This window comes from Sciurus carolinensis, chromosome 17 (genome assembly GCF_902686445.1).
Source record: "Sciurus carolinensis chromosome 17, mSciCar1.2, whole genome shotgun sequence".
In the NCBI taxonomy this organism is placed as follows: domain Eukaryota; kingdom Metazoa; phylum Chordata; class Mammalia; order Rodentia; family Sciuridae; genus Sciurus; species Sciurus carolinensis.
In genome coordinates, this window is record NC_062229.1 from 13,818,344 (window position 1) to 13,838,717 (window position 20,374).

Genomic DNA, 20,374 nt, shown 5'->3' on the forward strand with positions numbered 1-20,374 from the left:
AAGTCTCAAGCTTTAGTCTCAGTTTTTGAGGGTGGGGAATAAAAAAACTAAGCGCCATGATGGCACATCTTTTGCAGGCCTAAGTTAAGACAACTAAGGTAGAGGTGGCTGGGTCCTCCTAGAGCGCCTTGCGGAGGTTTTCCCAGAGTACACGGCGCCAGGACCGTTGGTAGATCTAGTCAGAACGGAGCGGACTAGTGATACCTGTTTGATATGGCCCTGCGCGCGACCCGTAGGGCTCGCCTATTAAAAACTCCCAGTTGAGGCCGGGTGGGGATGCTTCATTATGGAGGCTCTAGTGTTATTGTTGGTTACTGAGTGTCGGCCGCCTCCCTCGAGACTCGACGCCCGACCCTCCATTCTCTGCACCTTAAACCATCACTTTGTCAATTTTGTCTGTAAGTTGGGGGCTCTGGGCGCCCAACCCATAGGACGGCTGTGAGAATTCAGTGAGAGGACGTTGGAGGTTTGGTCCATAGTGAGTGCAGTGCTTTCCTTGCATCAAGTCTCCGTGGCCCCAACCTGCATCCCATAGGTCTTAACTAGAGGACCCGCATATAAACCTGAGGCCCTGGGTCAGGAAAATGACAAAAGAGGTGAAAGTGTGGGCCTGGGAGCCAAAGTGCTTAATTCAAACCCACTCCACCCTTTACTTAAGGCGATGGCCCTGCTGGGCCTCAGTTTTCTTGTATGCAAAATGGGGATGATGATAACCCCAACTGTGACTAGCAGCCTCCTTGGGTTGGACTTAGATAATGCTTGCCAAGTGCTTACTCTTGGCACGTTATAGGCTAGTGAGTAATTTTTACTTGGTTCCTGGTATATTGCCCTCTGTTGAGCAACCTGTCACTTAACCATTCCTTCAGCCTGGCTTTAGAAAATCTGGAGGCCACCAAAGAAGTAATTGGGCCAAATGGAATCTACGTCTAAATATAAGAAAAAAAAAAAAAATGTTAGCCAGGCATGGTAACTCACGTCTGTAATCCCAGGGGCTTGGGAGACTGAGGCAGGAAGATTACCAGTTCAAATCCAGCCTACGCAGTTTAGCAAGACCCTGAGCAGTTTAGCGAGATAAAATATTTTTAAATCCGGGCGTGGTGGCACACACCTGTAATCCCAGCGGGAGGATCGTGAGTTTGAAGCCAGCCTCATCAATTTAGGGAGGCCATAAGAAACTTAATGAGACCCCTTCTCAAAATGAAAAGGGTTGGGGATGTAGTTCAGTGGGAAAGTACCCCTGGGTTCAATCCCCAATTTAAGAAAGAAAAAAAAAAAAAAACAATGTTTAGACGGAAATCTTGATAGCCTTCCAGGATAGACTGAATGAGGTTGGTAACTGATAACAGTTACTCTTCAAATAAAGCTAGAGGTTGTCAGTTCTTTCCTGCATTTGGGGAACTTGAGGAAGTAGCATGGATTTGTAATATCAAAGATTATATACACAGTATTTCTTTTCAATGCCAAGATTTTTTTTTCATTTAGATACACTGCTTATACATTTTAAAGTTGCAGCAGAGAATAGGTAATTCCTGTCTTTATTTTATTCAGATTTTTTAAAGATGCAGTAAAATTCACATTATATAAGATTAGCCATTTTAAAGGGAACAGTCAATGGCATTTAATAGATTCACAGTATTGTGCAACCATCATGTAGGAGGCCAACCTCAGCAACTTGGTGAAACTATGTCTCAAAATCAAAACTGAACTGGGAATGTAGCTCAGTGGAAATCACCCCAGGGTCCAATCCCCAGTACCAAAAAATATGTGTATTCCGTCAGAAAGAATCCCATTAAGAGATAATTCCTCATTCCTCCTCATCCCACCTCTGGCAACCACCAATCCACTTTCTGTCTCTATGGATTTACCAACTCTAAGTATTCCATCGAAATTGAATCATATAATATGTGAACATTATGTATCTATCTTCTTTCAGATAGCATGTTTCTTTTATATGCCATTGTATGATTACACCATAATGTGTTTATCCATTCATCCATTAATGGACATTTGGGTTGTTTCCATCTTTTGGCTGTGGTGAACAGTTCTGTTGTGAACATGTGAGCAAGTATTTTTTATTACCTTCTTTCAGTTCTTTTATATATATACCTAGGAGTGGAATTGCTGGATCATATGTTGATTGTATGTTTAACTCTTTGAAGAACTGCCAAAATATCTCAGTAGCTACATTTTCCATTCCTTCCAACCATGCATGTGATTGGAACATGATTGTTTTGTTGAGATAGGGTCTAGCTATGTTGCCGAGGATGCCTTCAAACTCCTGGGCTCTAGTGATCCTCCTACCTTAGCCTCCCCAGTAGCTATCACTTGTCACTGCAGATGCACACCAACACAGCTGGCCTGAAATGTGGTTTGTCTGATTTTTGCAGTATTAAGATAGAACCCAGGGCCTTAAGCACGCTGGGCAAGTGCTCTACCACTGAGCTACATCCCCAGCCCCCTTTATATTTTTTATTTTGAGACAGAGTCTTGCTAAATTGCTGAGACTGGCTTCAAACTTGTGATCCTCCTGCTTCAGCCTCTCAAATTGCTGGGATTACAGGTGTTTGCCACAGTGCACAGTTTGGAACGTGAGTCTTAAAACTTCACAATCCACAATGTTCAGTGAAATAAAGCCATGCCATCCTGGGAATCTAAGGGTTCCAATTTCTCCGCATCCTCATCAATACTTGTTATTTTCTGTTTTTTTTCTTTTTGCAGTGCTGGGGCTTGAACTCAGGGCCTTGGATATGTGAGGCAGGCACTCTACTAACTGAGCTATATCCCCAACCCTGTATCATTTTTATTATATCACCCTTATGGGTGTCAGTGATCTAATTTTGGTTTTGATTTATATTTCCCCAATGAGTAAGGATGTTGAGCATCTGTTCATGTGTTTGTTAGTCATTTGTATATCTTCTTTGGAGAAATATTTATTCAAGTCTTGCCAATCTTATGTTGTTGAGTTGTGAGAGTTTTTTGTTTATTATACAGACAAAAGAAAGAACAAAGAAACTCTCAGTCCTTGTGAATCTGTACTGGGGTACCCTAATAGATTACAAGGGCATTTACAGCTCTACCTTAGCCTTCACCTCTTGCTTATAGTTGGCATAGAGATCAGCCAGAGGTGAACTCATAGGATCCTCTTGGGTTCATTTATTCTTTTCTTCTTTATTTCCTTTTTTTTTTGTTTTTTTTTTTTTTGTGTGTGTGTGCATGTGTGTAGTACCAGGGATTGAACCCAAGGGTGCTCTGCCACTTAAGCTATATCCCCAGACCTTTTAATTTTTTATTCTGAGACAGTGTCTTGCTATGTTGCCCAGGCTGGCCTGGAACTTGAGATTCTCCTGTCTTAGCTTCCTGAGTCTCTAGATTTAGCCTCTTAGGTCTTTTTCTGATCACATGCATGTTCATTGTTTTCCTGTGTGTGTGTGTATTGGGGACTGAACCCAGGGCCTGGCACATGCTAGGCAAGCACTCTACCACTGAGCTACTCTTTCAGTAGCCCCCAAACACTTTAGAACAAACAAACAAAACTTCAAGAATGGGGCTCCTTTCCCCAGTAGGCACCAGGGCCTCATACGGGGAACACAGGATTCTGTCTTCAAGATCTCTGCTACACTGGGGAAGGAAATGGGGTAAAGCTTTCCTGTCATATTCAAGTTGTCTTTTTCTTAATTGAATGTTCACTTGGCTTACCTAAACTTTTGTTTTTCAGAGATCAGACAAAGTTGATTCCAGCCATTTTTGTTGTCTTATTGTTTCTGTGACAGGATGGGCCCTTGGAGATACTCTGCCATTCTTGCTGACCTCTAGGGTCTAGATGGGTGATTCATGTCCCTCCATTAGACAGAAGCAAAGACTTTCCCCCTCCCCAATTAGTCAACCAATATTTGCTGAGCATCTGACACTGAATTAAACCAACACTGTCCATGTCCTCATGATGCTGATGTCTTAGTGCAGAGATGAAACAACAGACAAGCAAGTTCAGCATGAAAACAATTTCAGGTAGCCAAAGGCACCAAGAAGTAAAACTGGGTGGTAGATGATGATGGAGTAAGTAATTTAGCCTTAGTGGAATCAAGTAGGTCTTCCCTGAGGAAGTATCACTTAAGATGACATTTGAAGTGGAAGGGAGAGAACGGCACCCTGAGGTCAGAAGGCACTTGGGAAGTTCAGGGACATGAAGAAGACCAGAAGGCCTAGGGTGAGACAAGTAACCAGATAAGAGATGGAAACAGCTGGTAAGAGCCACGTCAAGGGTTCCTCTTCGCTTTGTAGTGTTGACCTAGGGTCTAGCCGACTGGGTTTCTTAGAACCTCGAATTTACAGACTGCCTTCCGGAGGTCACTGATCTCCTGAGATCACAACCCAAAGATTCTGTGAGTGTGCGGGCAGTTTCTGTTCTCCTTCTACCCTGGACTTCTCTGTACTCCAGGAGGCTGATAGCCACACATAAGGACAACTTGGCTGCCATGCACCCTCACCTGCAGTTGAGTTTGGCTTTGGTAGATTATCTGAGTGCTAGCAGAGAAGGAAGCCTATGTCTGCATTCCTTAGCTCCTGCCTAGTTGTTCTGCATCTCTTTACCAAAACCTGCAACTACAGCACTCTTAAAACAATTTCCACAATTCCTGTTCCACAGGTGGTAACAGCCCCCTGGCCTGAGGCTTCATCACCATCCGTTTTCCCTTCACCCTGCCATGATCCTCAGTGGCTTTCGAGGGCATCATCCAATACAGTATATATGGCTATTTTTCTGAGCAAGGGTCAAATGAATTCAAAATGCCAGGTTGCTGATCCCATGCCATATTAACTGCTCCCAGAATGAAGCCTTTACATGTATCCAGGTCCCTTCCTGCACAGTACTTACTCTACCTGGAATGCCCTTCCCGCCTCCCAGGAACCTCCTCCCAGAAGCCTTCCTTAAACCTCCTGAAGCTGTGGTAAAAGCCCCTCGCCATCACTACCATACCACTTCACCAGCTGAACTCTCCTCGCTTACTCGTCTGACGGACGGACCTCTGAGCTCCTCAAGCAGAAGTTATTTCACTTAACATCTCTGGCACCCTCACAATTCTGGGCTTTTGGTGACCCTTGACAAGTTGCTGGAGGAATAAATAAATGAGGAATCTCTCTTAACTCCATCTTCATACCTAGCATAGAGTCACACACAAAAAAATGGACTGAATGGGTGGTTTTGGAGTTTCAGGTCAGACAATGAAGAAAATTTATGGTTCACTGTGTGCCAAGCATTTGATAGGCTTTAGGGACACTGCAGGTGACATCACAGACTGCAACTCTGCACTCCTGGAGGAAGAAAGCTTTTTAGAGAAATCTGGATGAAGTCAACAAATTCAGAAGTGTTCCTGAATCACAGTGACCTAGTCTAATTGATAATTGCAGAAAATTATTCCAAATTGCTGAGTATATTTTCATTTCTATTATACATTCAAAGTGAATCAAGATAGGGTTGCTAGATCATTAAAAGTGTCAATAAATTTCAAAGGATTGAAATATATGGAGTATATTCTTTGATCACAGAGGAATTAGAAATCACTAACATTCAAGCTACCAAAAAAAGCCTAAATATTTGAAAAGTAAACTGCATACGCCCAAGTAATCTCTGGGTCATAGAAAATTTCACAAGGAAAATACGAATATAACAATGACACTAAAGCATACAGTATATGAAGATGTGTGAGGTGAAGTTAAAGCAGTGCTTTAGAGGGCAAGGTATAACTTTAAATGCTTTAGAACAAAAGTTTTATCTGGGTGCCGTCATGTACGCCTATAATCTCAGTGGCTCTGGAGGCAGAAGCAGGGAGATCACAAGGGGGATCAGAGGCAGCCTCAGCAGTTTAGTGAGACCCTGTCTCAAAAAATAAAAGGGTTAGGGATGTGGCTCAGTGGTTAAGGACCCTGGGGTTCAGTTCCTGGTACCAAAATAAAAAGTGTTAGAAGAAAAGTTTTAAGACAAATAACCTAAGCTTTCATATTAAGCAGCTAAAAAAAGAAGACCCAGTTAAACACAGGGTAACTAAAAGAAAAGAATGAAGACCAAAAAAAGTCATGGAATAGAAAGCAGAAAATAGAGGGAGAAAAAAGCCAAAAGCTAGTTCTTTGAAAAGATGAATAAAACTAACCCCTAGTGCTAGGCGTGGTGGCTCACATCTGTAATCCCAGCAGCTCGGGAGTCTGAGGATCATGAGTTCAAAGCCAACCTCAACAACTCAGTGAGCCCCTGTCTCTAGGTAAAATACAAAAAAAGGGGATGTGACTCAGTGGCTAAGTGCTCCTGAGTTCATCCCTGGTACCAGAAAAAAAAAACTATCCCCTAGCAAGACTAATCAAGAAAAGAGAAGCTGGGCATGGTGATGCACTCCTGTAAGCCAGAAGTTCACAAAGCTGTGAGGCAGGAAGATCACAAGTTCTAAGCCTGCTGCCTGCCTCAGCAATTTAGCAAGGCCCTAAGCAATTTAGTGAGACCCTGTCTCTAAATAAAATTTTAAAAAGTGCTGGGGATAAAATATAAAAAAGTGGGCTGGGGAGATAGCTCAGTCGGTAGAGTGCTTGCTTTGCAAGTACAAAGCTCTGGGTTCAATCCCTAGTACCAAAAAAAAAAAAAAAAAAAGGTTTGGGGTGTAACTCAGTAGTATAGCACCCCTGGTTTTAATCTCCAGTAACACAAACACACACAATGCTAATTGCAACAAAGAGCACAGGGAACTATCCAGCTGGAGGTGTTTGGCTTAGACACAAACAGCATAACCAAAGCAAATCTACTCATAAGACAGAGACTCAGAAGATTCTGGGCTATAAACAGGAGGCAATAAATCCTGCAAACTATACCATTTTCTCAAACTAGACAAGTGCTACATTTTTCCTGACTGGTGAAGCCCCAAGATTCTCCTCCGTGGATACCCATTGGGAGCACTCAGTACCCACTAGGCATTGCCTATTTTTTTTTTTTTTCTTTTGATACCAGGAATTGAACTCAGGGGCACTCGACCACTGAGCCACATCCCCAGTCTTATTTTCTATTTTATTTAGAGGCAGGGTCTCACTGAGTTGCTTAGTGCCTCACTTTTGCTAAGGCTGGCTTTGAACTCGAGATCCTCCTGCCTCAGCCTCCCGAGCCCCTGGGATTACAGGTGTGCGCCACCGCACCTGGCTAGCCATTGCCTTTTATGCCATTAATTTTTTGAATCTTATGTCCACTAATCTTAGCCCCATTCTATAGAGCAGCAAACTGAAGCTTCAGACAAGTCAGGTCTCACTTTCAGTCAGAGGCCAAACCCTAACCACCATGCCCTCCCGTGTTTGGCCCCCTTTGGCATTCCTTGGACCATGGTTTTTGTCTTGGGCATGAGTTTCCCAGACAGCCACTGCTGTCACCCTTCCTTGTGCACAGGAGTCCTCCTAGATGGAGGGAGGGAAAAAACAAACACCATCTCCTTCATTTCCCTCCTAATCTGCAAACTGCACAGGGGCCGGAGCCTCTGTACTGTGCATTTAGGGAAGGGGTGGGGAGAAGAGAGTCTCTTTCAGAGCCCAAGTGTGTGTGCAACTTCCTGCCACTGAGGAAACACTTAGTTCGAATCAGTCCTGGTTCTCCTTTCCCTGCTCTGGCCTCATAGGAGGAGTTGGCGGGGAGCCCTGGACCCTCTGGTCCCAGCCAGATTTCCCGGCCAAACGCAGGAGGAGAGATGCCTTGGACTGTCCTGCTTTTCGCAGCCGGTGAGTCTGACGGCCCCTCCAGCACCCCAGCCTGCTCCCCCGTCTCCTGCATAGGTTGCTGCTCTGAGGACAGCGTCCAGAGGCAGGCTGCTCATCTGAGGGGATGGAGGAGGCGGATCCTGGACTGATTTGCCCAAGAGCCTTAGAAACTTCCCAGCCTTTTCTTCCTAGGCTCCTCCTCACGCCCAAGTCAAGATTTTCAGAAATATCACCCCACTGTAGACAGCTGTGCCTACACCCCTTGCCTCAGCCCCACTTGACCTCCGCAGGCTCCTGCCTTTGAGGACAGGAGTTGGGGCAGTAGGGGCGTCTGCCTCTGGGGGGACTGGCCGCAGAGCCCATGGAAGCTGGATAAGGGAAGGCTTGTGCTGACCATACCTGCCGCTCACTTGAGAGCCTGTGGGCAGCTGGCGAGAAACTCTTCCCGGGAGGAGCGCCCTCTGCAGGAAGCCCCGGTCCAACTCCCCCAGCCACCCTGGCCTCCCCACCTCTCCTGGATTTCCCTCCTTCCTTCCTTTCTTTCACTAAGGATGGAACCCAGAGCCTTGCACATGGTAGGCAAGTGCTCTGCTGCTGGGCGCCGCCCCCAGCTTGACTCACCCCACGACCCATCCATCCTCTGGGCCTTTGCCCCTGCCATTGCCTCGAACTGAAAGGCTGTCACCCAGCTCACACCCAACTCACATTGACACCTCTTCCAGGAAGCCCTCCAGCCCATGCAGCTTTCCTTTTGCCCAGAACTCCTTGCCTCCTTGAGACACCATCAGCTGCCTGTCTCTTCATTTGTCTCCTTCATTACTTTATCCCCAACACCTAGAACAGGGCCTGGTGCACAGCGTTGCTGACTGAAATAGTGTACTTGTGTCACTATATAATAACCATGGCCATCATTCTAAAAGGCTCAACCACCGTGACCCCTAGATGTGCCAGGAACCCAATGCCCTGAATACTGCAGTGGGCAGTGGGGTGGAGATTGCCAGCCTCCTGGTGCACAGAAAAAAACAAAAAAACAAAAACAAACAAACAAAAAAAAAAAACAAGGCCCAGGTACTGGGGGTGTCACTCAGCGGTAGAGCCCCATGCTAAGCAGGCGCAAGGCTTGGGTTTGGTCCCCAGCACCAAAATCAAAATAAAAACAACAGGGTCCAGAGAGGTGATCTGCTTGCCGGGGTCACACGGTGCTCTCTAACCATGCACCCACACTGCCACCTCCCCTTATTCCGCATTGCAGGTTCCTTGGCCATCCCAGCGCCAGCCATCTTCCTGGTGCCCCCCTACCCGAGCAGCCAAGAGGACCCCATCCACATCTCATGCACAGCCCCCAAGGACTTCCTGGGGGTAAATTTCACGCTGTATCGAGAGGGGCAGGTAGTCCAGCTCCTGCAGGCCCCAGCAGACCAGCTCGGAGTCACCTTCAACCTGAGTGGTGGCGGCGAGGCTCCTGGGGGGAAATTCCACTGTCAGTACAGCGTGATAGGCGAGCACAGCCAGACCCAGCTGTCGGACCTCAGCCAGACCGTGCACGTCTCCTTCCCAGGTAAGCCCTCCCCTGGGCTCACCCCAGCTGTGGCACGTGCTGTGCCCTCTCCTGGGAGGTCATTGCAGGAAGGCCAGGCCTAACTGGCCAGAGGCCCCTTGCCTTTCCCTCCTGTCTCCTCAGCTGCCCTGCAAGATGGGCACAGTGATTCTGCTTTTTACAGATAAGAAACGGAAGCACAGATGTGCAAGGACTTGCCCAAGGCACACAGGTAGCAGAGCTGGGATGCCATGAGCCCCTCAAACTCCAGGTCTTGGGTCTCCACACTAGTAGCTCGGGGCAGAGCATCTGCCTTGCACATGTGAGCCCTGTACTCCATACTTAGCACTGAAGAAAAATCTCCACGGTCCACTACACCTTCCCATTTTGGTCACTTAACATTTTTGTACGTCAACTATGTATCAGATTCTGTCCTTATCACTGGAGGTCCAGCAGAGAACAAAATGGTGTTCCTGCCCTCCTGCAACCCATGTTCCCAGGGGGTGGGACAGACGATAAACACAGGGTCCAATAAATAGTGTGCCAGTAAAGTGCAAAGCTGATACACAGGGGAGAGTAGGGTGAACAAGGAAGAGCTCTCTGAAGAGGCCATGTTGGAGAAAAGATCTGAATAAAGTCAGGTGTGATAGGGCTTATCTCTAGTTCCAGCTACTTAGGAAGCTGAAGCAGGAGGATCACTTCAATTCAGGAGTTTGGGGACAACATAGGTGACATAGTGAGACCCCATCTTGGAAAAAAAGAGAAGAAAGATCTGAATGATGAGAAGGAGCTAACCATGTGGATTTCAAGAGCAAGAGTATAGCAAGCAGAGGAAACAGGCTATGCAAAGGCCCTGAGGTTGAAGCATGCTTTGTGTGTTTGAAGAACACTGAGGACCCCAGAATGGCTGAAGTACAGTGAACGAGGAAGAATGTGTGGGGAGACAAGGGAAGGGAGGCTGTGAGGAGGGTCATGCAGGGCCTAGTGGACTGCAGCAGGGACTTTAGCTTTTCATCTGAGTGAGAAGGGAGCCCTGGGAGGGCGGATGTCTTTCTCTGGTCTTTCCAGGAGAAGGGACTGGGCATGGGTTATGGATCAAGAAGCCAAGGGGTGGGGCTAAGGATGTAGCTCAGGGGTAGAGCATTTGCCTGGCATGCGCAAGCCCTAGGCTCAATTCCCAGCACCAGGGGTGTGGGGAGCCGTCACCAGGACTTTTCCACTGCAAAGAGGACCTTGCTACCCGCCAGTCTGCAAGCTGTGATGACAGAGGGGTTTCTGTGTCCTTCCTGGCCTCAAGCTCCTCTGTCAAAGGCTGCCTTCTCTCACCTTGGCCTTGTGGTCTTAGAGTAGGGAGGTCACAACAGCCCTCCTACCACAGGTTAATGAATGGATAAGGCCAGACACTGTGAGAATCTCCCCTGTACGTTTTTTCCTTCCCCTCCTGGCTCCTCAGCTCCTGACCTACAATGGGGTCAGGGGACCTCCCCTCAGGGGCCCTAAAGAGATCCCCTCTCTCTTCCAGGAGGGAAGCTGAGTCCTTTACTTCCATTTCCCTGTGACTGACCTCTGTGAATTCAGGGGTCACTGCGTGGCTTGGGATGGATGTCACTGACACCTTCATAGCCTGGACAAACAGGGCTCTTGAGGTGACAAGTAACTGAGAACCTGGCTCACACTGGCTTCAGAAACCAAGGAAGATTTTGTTGGTTCACTGAAGTCAGTCCATATTAGGACTTCAGGTGCAGCTGAATCCAGAAGCTTGAAGTTTTCAGGAATTATTTGCCACCTCTCAACTTGGCTTTGTTCTATGTCCACGCCCAGAAGCCCCAGATGAATATCCTATCAGGGATACAATACAAGCCAGAGGCCTAATCCTCTTCTCCCAGTGGTCCAGCCAAAGCCCCAGCATTACCTTTCATTGTCCGGGATTGAACCAATCACAGTGACAGTGGGAGGGAATATGCTAATTACAAGACATATGCTAATTGGCTAATTCCCAGGGTCCCACTGCACCCAAATCACAGGGTTCTTTTGGAAGAGGATTGGAGCCTCAAGGTAACCTGGAGACATGACAGAGGTCCCACCCTCCCCCACAGCTCCTTCACCTGCCCACTCGCTCTCTTCCTGTTTCCCTCTAGTGCCCACTTGGATCCTGGCCCTCTGGCTGAGCCTGGCTGGAGCCCTCCTCCTCCTCACTGGGCTGGCGGCTTTTGCTGTGGTGGTCAGGAGAGGTGAGAGAACGGAAAGAAGACAGGGCCATGCGCTACCGACTGGCCACTTCTGAATGTGCCGTGTGCTCACACGCTCACACGCTCACATGCTCACACCCGTGTTTCTAGAAGCACAGAGACAGGCAGTTTGGGGAGGGCTTATTCTACAACTTAGCAGTGAAGAAACCTTCCATAAGGGAGATGGTGGTGAGCAGGGCAAACTCACACATTCTCCAGACAGTTTCCAGGCCCCTCCATGGACACTGAAAACCATGGACCCTCAAGTCCCTTATGTAAAATGACCTTGTACAACTGGCCCTCCCTACCCACAGATTCAGTATCCATGGATTCCATATCTGCAGACTCAACTGATAATGGATTCAGAGATGCTGGGGACACATTTGTGTCTAGGGGCTGCCGTGTAGCCCAGTGGTAGATCACATGCTTCCCATGCACAGGGCCCTGGGTTCCACCCCCAGCACTGTGAAAGGGGAAAAAATTGGTGTCTTTGTGAACACGTGTAGACTTTTTTCTTGTCATTAATTCTCAGTATAACAACTCTTTATATTGTGTATAATTTTATTAGGTATTGTAAGTCATCTACAGCCAGGTGTGGTCATGCATGCCTATAATCCCAGCAACTTGGGAGGCCGAGGCAGGAGCATCACAAGTTCAAGACCAGCCTCAGCATTAGGGAGGCTCTAAGCAACTCAGCGAGACCCTGTCTCAAAATAAAAAAATATAAGGGGCTGGGATGTGTCTCAGTGGTTAAGTGCCCCTGGGTTCAATCCCCAGTACCAAAAAAAAAAAAAAAAAAAAAAAAAAAGCCATCTAGAGATGATTTTGATGATTTTGAAGTCTAGAGGAGAAACAGAAGAGAGACCAGTAGAGTGTGAGAAAGAAGATCGAGGGGGAGGGAGGAAAGGAGGGGAAGCGGAAGTAGAGAGGATGAAATGTACAAATTATGTTACATCTGTGTATGACTATACTACAGTGAATCCTGCTTATATGTATGTAATTCTAATGCACTTATTAAAATAATAATGGTGATAATAATAAAAAGGAGATCAGTATATTAGAGCAAGCAAATGGGGGAGGGAGGAAGAAAGGGAAAGGGAAGGATCTGGGAAGGAGACTGATCAAATAGTTATCTGCATGTACAAATATGGTACAATGACTGCCATCTAATTATAAGGTACCCAGAATAAATAAAAATGTAGAATAAGTCTACAGAGGAGGCAAATCACCAAGTCACATTTTATGTAAGGTACCCGAGCTTCCATGGATTTTGCTATACTTTGGGGGTTCCTGTAACCAATCCCCCACAGATACTGGAACAACTATACCTAGATAGCTAGCTAGATAGATAGATAGATAGAGTGGTACTGGGGATTGACCCCAGGGATGTTCCACTGCCCCAACCCCACTGAGAACTTTGTCTAGAGACAGGGCATCAATAAGTTGCCCAGGCTGGCCTCGAGCATGTGATCCTCCTGCCTCAACCTTCTAAGTTGTTGGGATCACAGGTGTGCACCCACTCGCATAGCCGTAATTCTTTGATTGTGGTAAAATATACATAGCAATTCAGTAGCTTCAGCACATCCACACTATTGTGCATCCATCGCCACCATCCATCTCCAGAACTTTTTCATCAGCTCAAACTGGGAAACCCTGTCCACATTAAGCAATAACTTCCCATTCCCTCCACCCTCAGCTTCAGCTCCTGGCAACAACTGCAACTCAAATATATTTATAGCAACTCAAATATATATATACACACACATATCAGTGACTCAGGAGGCTGAGGCACAAGGATCACAAGTTCAAGGTCAACCTCAGCAACTTAGCGAGGCTCTAAGCAACTCAGCGAGATCCCATTGCTAAATAAAATATAAAAAAGGCTGGGGATATGGGTTAGTGGTTAAACACTTCGGGGTTCAGTTCCCTGCTACCAAATGTGTGTGTGTATGTGTGTGTGTGTGTGTGTGTAAATTTGAGACAGGTTCTTGCTAAGTTGACCAGGCTGACCTCAAACTTGCAATCCTCCTGCCTCAGCCTCCCAAATCTGTGCAATTACAGGCGTGTACCACTACATCCTGTACAACTCATACTTTTTAAGAAAAACGGTGTCATATGTTGTGCCTTGCTTGAAGTTTTGTTTAACATATATTACTACTGTAAGTGAAAAAAAATTTTAAAAGAGAGAGAGAGAGACAGAGAGAGAGAGACAGAGAGAGAGAGACAGAGAGAGAGAGAAGTTCAGGTTTGGTGACACTAGACTGCAGTCCCAGCTACTTAGAAGCCTGAGGCAGGAGAATGGTGAGTTGGAGGTGATTATATGGACAACAGTGAGACTCCATCTGGAAAAAAGAAGAAATAAAAGCATTTGTTAGCAGTAGGTCTCACATTGAGTAGCAAATTTCCACCCAAAGAGGCAAGGTTGGGTTGCAAAGGTAAAAAGGGGGTTTTAGATTTTCTGGGTGTAGAAAAATTGTTTGGTGCAGTCAAAACCATGATCTAACAAATGCTTGTTTATTTCCTATTCCAGTGAAAGTAAAAAAATTACAGAAAAAAAGGTAAGACCATCCCTAGGGCCCTCATAGGGTAGTTTGGGATCAGAAGGGCACTCCTTTGGCTGGGGGGGCAGTCTTCAAACATCCACCTCTGGTGGGAGTGTTGAACAGAACAGGTGGCATTCCTTAAGCACCTACTGCCTTTTGGGCAATGTGCTAGCAGTGATCCCACCTCACAGCCCTGGAAGCAGGAACGATGAATAACCCCATTTTACAGATGAAAGGACAGAGGCTCAGTGCTCAGTCACACAAGGAGAAAGTGTCTTAATCTTTCTCACATCCCCTTACAGCCAGCTGCCAGAAAAGACCACTCTAGATGTCCTCCCTGAACTTTCGTGGATCCACTTGGTTTTAAGTAGAGCTCAAATGACCCTAGAAGTGGGCCTGGTTCCTGATAGCCAAGAACTGTTGCACAGTGTTATAGCTCTGGAAATCAGAGCATTAACTGCTTTTTCACTTTGTGGGGAGGATGTAAGGGTGGGTAGGGGTCAAAGACCCAGAATTGGACTTTCCAGAAGCCTTCTGTCTCATGGGGCAAACTTCTTCTGAATCTCTTTGCAGAGAGCAAGAATCCTGTTGGGCCCAGATAAACTTCACCACCACAGGTGTGTGCTCCCTGCTCCTGACCCCACCAGGGTGAGGTCACTGTCTCAAAATGCTATGGTCACTTGAACCTCTTCTGCAGCTGTTTGCTCCTGGTTAGGGTCAAAACACACCCTCACCCTCCTTTCTCTGGGTTCTCACTTTCCTCCTCCCAGGTTCCTGCCTTTCACTGGCTCTGCCCACTGCCTAGAATACGCTCCCTCTCTTGGGTCTCAGTCACCTTCTCTTGGTCACTTTCTCCAGGAAGCCTCTCCAGGCTCCTTAGACAGGTGGGAGCTTGCTACTCACGTGCCTCCACTGCTTTGTTGTCCTTATCCCTGGTAGGAACACAACGACATAATCTTTGGGATCTGTGTTTCAGTGCTAGAGAGCTTGCCTAGCCTGCGCGAGGCCCTAGGTTCCATTGCCAACACCAAAAAAAAAAAAAGTAATGTTTGGATGCTTGTGTATTTAATAACTCGCTTCCTTCCACCACTGAATGGCCAGCTCCACCTGGGAAGGACTACTTATGTGTGGGTCACGCGAATCGTCGATGAATGGCCTGCTTGCCTTCCGGAACGTGTCATTCTGCCTGCTTCCACTGGGGCGCGAGAGGCAGCTGGTTTGTGATAGGCGATGCTCTCTGAAAGGGACCCAAGCGCAGAAAACTTCATTCTCTATGCTCGATTAACTGCACGACCTGTTTATTGAGCGCCTACTATGTGCTGAGATCTAAGAGGGTCCCATGATGATCAAGATAGGTGTGGTCTCTGCCCACAAGTCCAGATTCCAGTGGGGAAAACAGCAGATGGAGGGTCTGCACCGGCTGGGACCAGGCAGGCAGTCCCTAGAGGAAGCAGTGTTTAAACAGAGACCTGCAAGAGGAGTGTGGTGTATGGGTGAATAGGGGGGCGATCTAGCAATAGGGTGGACTGGGGAGTGGGAGGGGTTGACAGGTGCTCCTTCTGGAAGGTGGGAGTTGACCAGACTGGGGAGGCCCCCTGGAGAGGGCTGTGCACAGGAGAGACTCTGGGTTCAAAGTGTAGTTCAGACTCACCGCTCACCTGCAGAATGGGTGGGAAGGGAGCAGGAGAGGATACTGGGAAATGGTCCCACCCCTTCCTCCAGGTAGACTTTGAACTGGGGGCTGTAAGCCAAGGTGGGAGGATTAGGGTGGAGCACAGGGAAGTGAAAACTGGCCCCCAATCCTGGCTTTCCTTTCTATTTCAGACATGTCCTTCGATAACTCCCTGTTTGCCATCTCCCCGGTGAGTGGCTCCTTTCTTTGGTTCCTGTTTCCTGTTTCCTTCATCCTAACTAGTCCGGTGGAGGTTACCACCAGCCTGGGTATACCCGCTGACTTTGAGCTCTGGGGGCAGGAAAAAACAGAACAGCCGAAGTGGGACTTGTCATTGAGCCCAGGGTGACTTTGATATTCCCAGGGGATTGAAGGGGACAATGTTATCATATGGGGGGTATATACTGTTGTGGTCAGTGCTGCCTGCGAATTTAGGAAAATGCCTCAGAATGGCTACAGTATTCAAGGTAACTTAGTGGTCTCTCTGGGGTCCTTGGTATTGCCTTAGAACAATCTGATGCATTATGTGGTTCGCTCCTGGCTTAGTCTTGTGTTTAATTTCAGGGACTTCACCATAAGTGGGACTGTCCCACTGTGGGTTTCTATGTAGGGGGAGGTCAGAATCCCCTATTTTTAAGACGTGTCGTTCCTTTTGTCATACAGTGCCAGTATTGGGATTTAAAACTGGGTCTATGGGACTCCTCTGCATGGCTGCATTTTGGGGTGGTCTTTGCATTTATATTTTATTATTATTAACTGAATTGAGATATCTGACACATGAACTCCACGGATCAAGGACATGTTCAGTCAGCTCCTCTCCACAGAGGGGGCTCCACGACAGGGGGCCTCAGGTCTCATTCCGACACACGGAATGTTATAGAACTTTGACTTTTCTCAGGTAAAATGGGAGCCCTGGACGGTTCTGAATAGAGGTGAGAGGTGACTGGATTCGGGTGCGCACAGGCGCCCTCTGGTGCTTCCTTTGGGAAAAGAGATTGTAGAAGGCCGAGAGAGGAGGAGGAAGCCTTGGGGAAGGGCAGGCTGAGGTTGGTGGTGCCCGTGAGCAGGTGGAGCCCGAGCCTGGAGGCCAGGAGAGAGGGCAATGCTGGAGATAAGGACTCGTGTCCCGGGGATACAGATGGTGAGAAGGAAGAGGGCTTGGCACTGGCTGAGGTCTCAGTTCCTAGAACAAATCCTGAGCCATTAAGACAAACCCAGCGGTCAGGCAGTCTCTAAAACTCCATGAGAATCTACACCAGGGCTGGGGATATAGCTCAGTTGGTAGAGTGCTTGCCTTGTAAGCACAAGGCCCTGGGTGCAATCCCCAGCACCGCAAAAAAAAAAAAAAAAAATTCTACACCGGCTTCCATACCTGGCTTCCCTCTTTTTTTTTTTTTTTCTTTTTTTTTTGGTACTGCGGATTGAACATGGGTTCACTAAACCACTGAGCCATATCCCTAGCCTTTTTTAAAAAATGTATTTATTTTGAGACAGGGTCTCACTAAATCCTTAGGGCTTTGCTAAGTTGTCTCAAACTTGCAATCCTCCTGCCTCATCTCCTGTGTTATGTGATGAGAGGCGTGTGCCACCCCGCCAAGGAAAAAAAGCCTTTTAAGTGCTGGGGCTGTAGCTTAGTGGCAGAGCTCTTGCCTAGCACGTGTGAAGCACGGGGGCCAATCCTTAGCACCACATACAAATAAACAAATGAAGGCATTCTGTCCATCTACAAGGACCAAAAAAAAAAAAAAAAAAAAAAAAAAAAAAAAAGCCTTTTTAAAAGGCTCCCATCCCCACCCCTGTACTGGGAATTGAACCAGGATTGCTCTACCATTAAGCTATATACACAGCCCTTTTTATTTTGAGACAGGGTCTCTCTAAGTTGCTCAGGCTGGCCTTCAAACTTGTGATCCTCCTGTCTCAAACTCCTGCGTAGCTGAGACTACAGGCTGCATCAGCACAGTCAGTTTTGGTTTCTTTCCTTTTTTTTTTCAAATTAAGACAGGTTTTATTTTTCAGACAAAAGAAATAGCATTAACATATATACAAATGCCAGAGAAAGAGTTTGCTGGGTTTTAGAAAAGAGAAAAGAGAAAATCACACACTGAAGCTTTGTAAAGCTGTGCTGTTGGTTGAAACGACTACGAAGTAGCTGACTCTAGTTTAGTTTTTACTGTTACCTTGCTGAGCGCCTGATATGCAACTTTATAACAGCCTGCTAAGTGGGGTTGACAATTTCTTTTTACAAATAAGTTCCCTGAGGTCAGATGTGGACCTTACTGTAGTCAGCTAGCAAGGGAGAGGCAAGCTTGGAACCCCAGACTACTCTCAACCACTTGGTTTCACTTCTAGTAAGTCCCTTTGTCCTTGACTAGTGTTTCAAGTATTCACGATAGAGAAGAGGGTAGATCTTGAAAGTTTTGAGGGACTCTGAATGGCAATGGATGTGTTCATTTAACAAAGCTTATGAGGTGCCAGCCACTGTTTACTTGTTTTGCTTCTTTAAGTCTCATAGCAACCCTAGAAGGTGGGTTCTAGCATTCTCCCCACTTTTCAAAAGGGGAAACTGAAGCACACGTGGTTAAATCACTCAACCAGCTCACACTGTCAGGAAAGGATAGAACTGGGGTTTGGACTCCTGCTCTCTGGTCCTCTACTAATCAGGCAAGAACCCTGGAGAACAGAAGGCAAGGAACGGAGGAGCAGGGCCCTGAAGCTTGGGGAGTTTGCTGAGGAGACCGGATGGTCTGAGGTAGTCTCAGATTCAGAACACTGGGAAATCTTAGATTCGGATGCCCCAAATCACCCAGTTCTTTCTGATTTTTTTCTTTCATGGACCAAGAAAATGACTTCAGAAGAAGACACAGCAGTAACTGTAGATGCTTGCCCTGGCAACTGTGGACCGCGAAAGAGGCCCACCTCCACGTCATCCTCACCGGAGCCCCCAGAATTCAGCACTTTCCGGGCATGCCAGTGAGGCTGAGGATTGGGAACCCCTTCTATTCAGCTCCACCTGCCTGGGCCTTTCTGGGCCTGAGGTTCCTTTCAGCTACTCCAGAGTCAGCAGGGGTTTATGTTCTGTGGCTGCTGCCTTCTCAGGGAGTTGAACAGAGATGAAGGGGCCCGCTGGCCTTGGGACCACACTCATAGGAGAGTGGGAGAGTGGGTGAAGGCAATTTGCATGGAGGCTGGGCCAAAAGCAGGAAGCCCCTCTGTGGATTCCTCACTTCTCATGACCACCAGGGAAGATGTCAGGATTACTTTTGGCCCCCAGCTGGACATAAGGGGTCCATGCTCTCCACACTCTGCCCCCAGTTCTTCCACTCCCAGGTACATCTGGTTCAGGCACCTGACTCTTCACAACTGGGTTTTTGAGCACAGGGTTGGGGGTGGTGTTCTGTGTGTTCTCCCTGCTGGCATGCCTAAGTTATTAATTATAACACATGTTGAGGTGTTCCTAAGGTCTTTATGGCGTGTAATCCTTCAAACCTGGGACCTCTGGCATCCAACTCTTGGATAGCTGAGGAGTGGGAAGCATGCCTGAATCCACAACCTTTAAGGTACCCCTGAACTGAGTCAAGGTAGTGTGGGAGACCTACGGAGGCGGGGGAATGAAGGGAGGGGGCAGCGGCACACAGGGTCTCTGCTAGGGTCCTTCAACTATGGAGAACAGGACGTAGAATGTTTTTTGTGTAGGGGCAAAGGGATGTTGGGGAAAATGAAGAGAAAATGAGGGTCAGAGAAGGGTGAACGGCAAACGGGGTAATCCCAGGTCCTCTAAAGCCGATGGGACCTGGAACAGTCGAGACAGGACACAGGCAGCCACCGGTGGAGTCACGAGCTACCCACCATTTGGAGGAGGGAGAGACCTTGAGGGAGGGGATGAGGAATGTTTTGTGTAGAAGGAGGGGGTGAAGGGCCAGGGCTGGGGACGGGACATTGGGAAGGGCACAGATAACTGGGAAGAAAGGAGCAGTTGAGAGACGGAGTTCAGGTCAAGGGTAGAGACCCAGGGGGCATCTCAAACTGCTTTTCCAATAGGGAGGCCGGCAAAGGGCCGGAGGATGGGGGCGTGTCCCTAGGCTGTGGCCACGCCCTTCGCTCCGCTCACGCAGAGCCAAAGCCTCACAAAGTCTCAGTGGGAGGGGAGAGGGACAGGTATGGGGGCGGGCCCTGGTGGCAGCTGGACCCCGCCTCCGCGAGACGCTTCACAAAGTCAGGCGGGACCAGGGCTGGAGCCGGGACCGGGAGCGCGCCCGAGCCGTCCGGGCGTCAAACCTGCCCCTGACATCCCCGAGGGAGGGGAGCCGCCTCACAAAGGACGGCGGTTTCTACGGGGCGGGGCCGGGGAGTGTCCGCGCGGCCAAGTGTCGTCCCCGCCCTCGCGGAGCATCAGCACCTCCTTACAAAGCGCGGCCGTTCGTGCGACGAGGGGCGGGGGCGGGGCCCAGGCCTCCTGGGGGCGTGTCCACGTGGCCCGGTGCCGCCCAGGGAAGCACGCTCCGCCCCCTACCCTAGTTACCGCACCGCCTTACAAAGCGCGGCCGTTCGCGCCACGCCGGCCTTGGGGCGGGATCCAGATCTCCTAGGGGCGTGTCCGCGCGGCCGTGCACCGCCTCCTGACGCACGCTCCGGTCCCCGCCGTCCTTGTGCGGCGGAGCCACCTCACAAAGCGGCGACC

At 48.2% G+C, this 20,374-nt stretch overlaps 1 protein-coding gene across 5 annotated transcripts; it reads left to right on the top strand.

The window, feature by feature from the left end:
• Window positions 1–294: 294 nt before the first annotated feature.
• On the top strand, window positions 295–19,148 carry C17H19orf38 (chromosome 17 C19orf38 homolog). 5 transcript variants are annotated; one of them, XM_047531642.1, is made up of 7 exons: window positions 295–398; window positions 7,638–7,737; window positions 8,969–9,274; window positions 11,392–11,484; window positions 14,012–14,039; window positions 14,598–14,641; window positions 18,536–19,148. In XM_047531642.1, the coding sequence occupies exons 2-7, from the start codon at window positions 7,707–7,709 to the stop codon at window positions 18,808–18,810; spliced, it is 777 nt and encodes a 258-aa protein (XP_047387598.1). In that variant the 5' UTR covers window positions 295–398; window positions 7,638–7,706; the 3' UTR covers window positions 18,811–19,148. The 5 variants fall into 5 exon arrangements, with proteins under 5 accessions (XP_047387598.1, XP_047387600.1, XP_047387597.1 ...); XM_047531644.1 differs by lacking the exon at window positions 295–398 and adding an exon at window positions 15,849–15,886 and having other exon boundaries at window positions 7,614–7,737; window positions 18,536–18,814; XM_047531641.1 differs by lacking the exon at window positions 295–398 and having other exon boundaries at window positions 7,614–7,737.
• The last annotated feature ends 1,226 nt before the right edge of the window (window positions 19,149–20,374 follow it).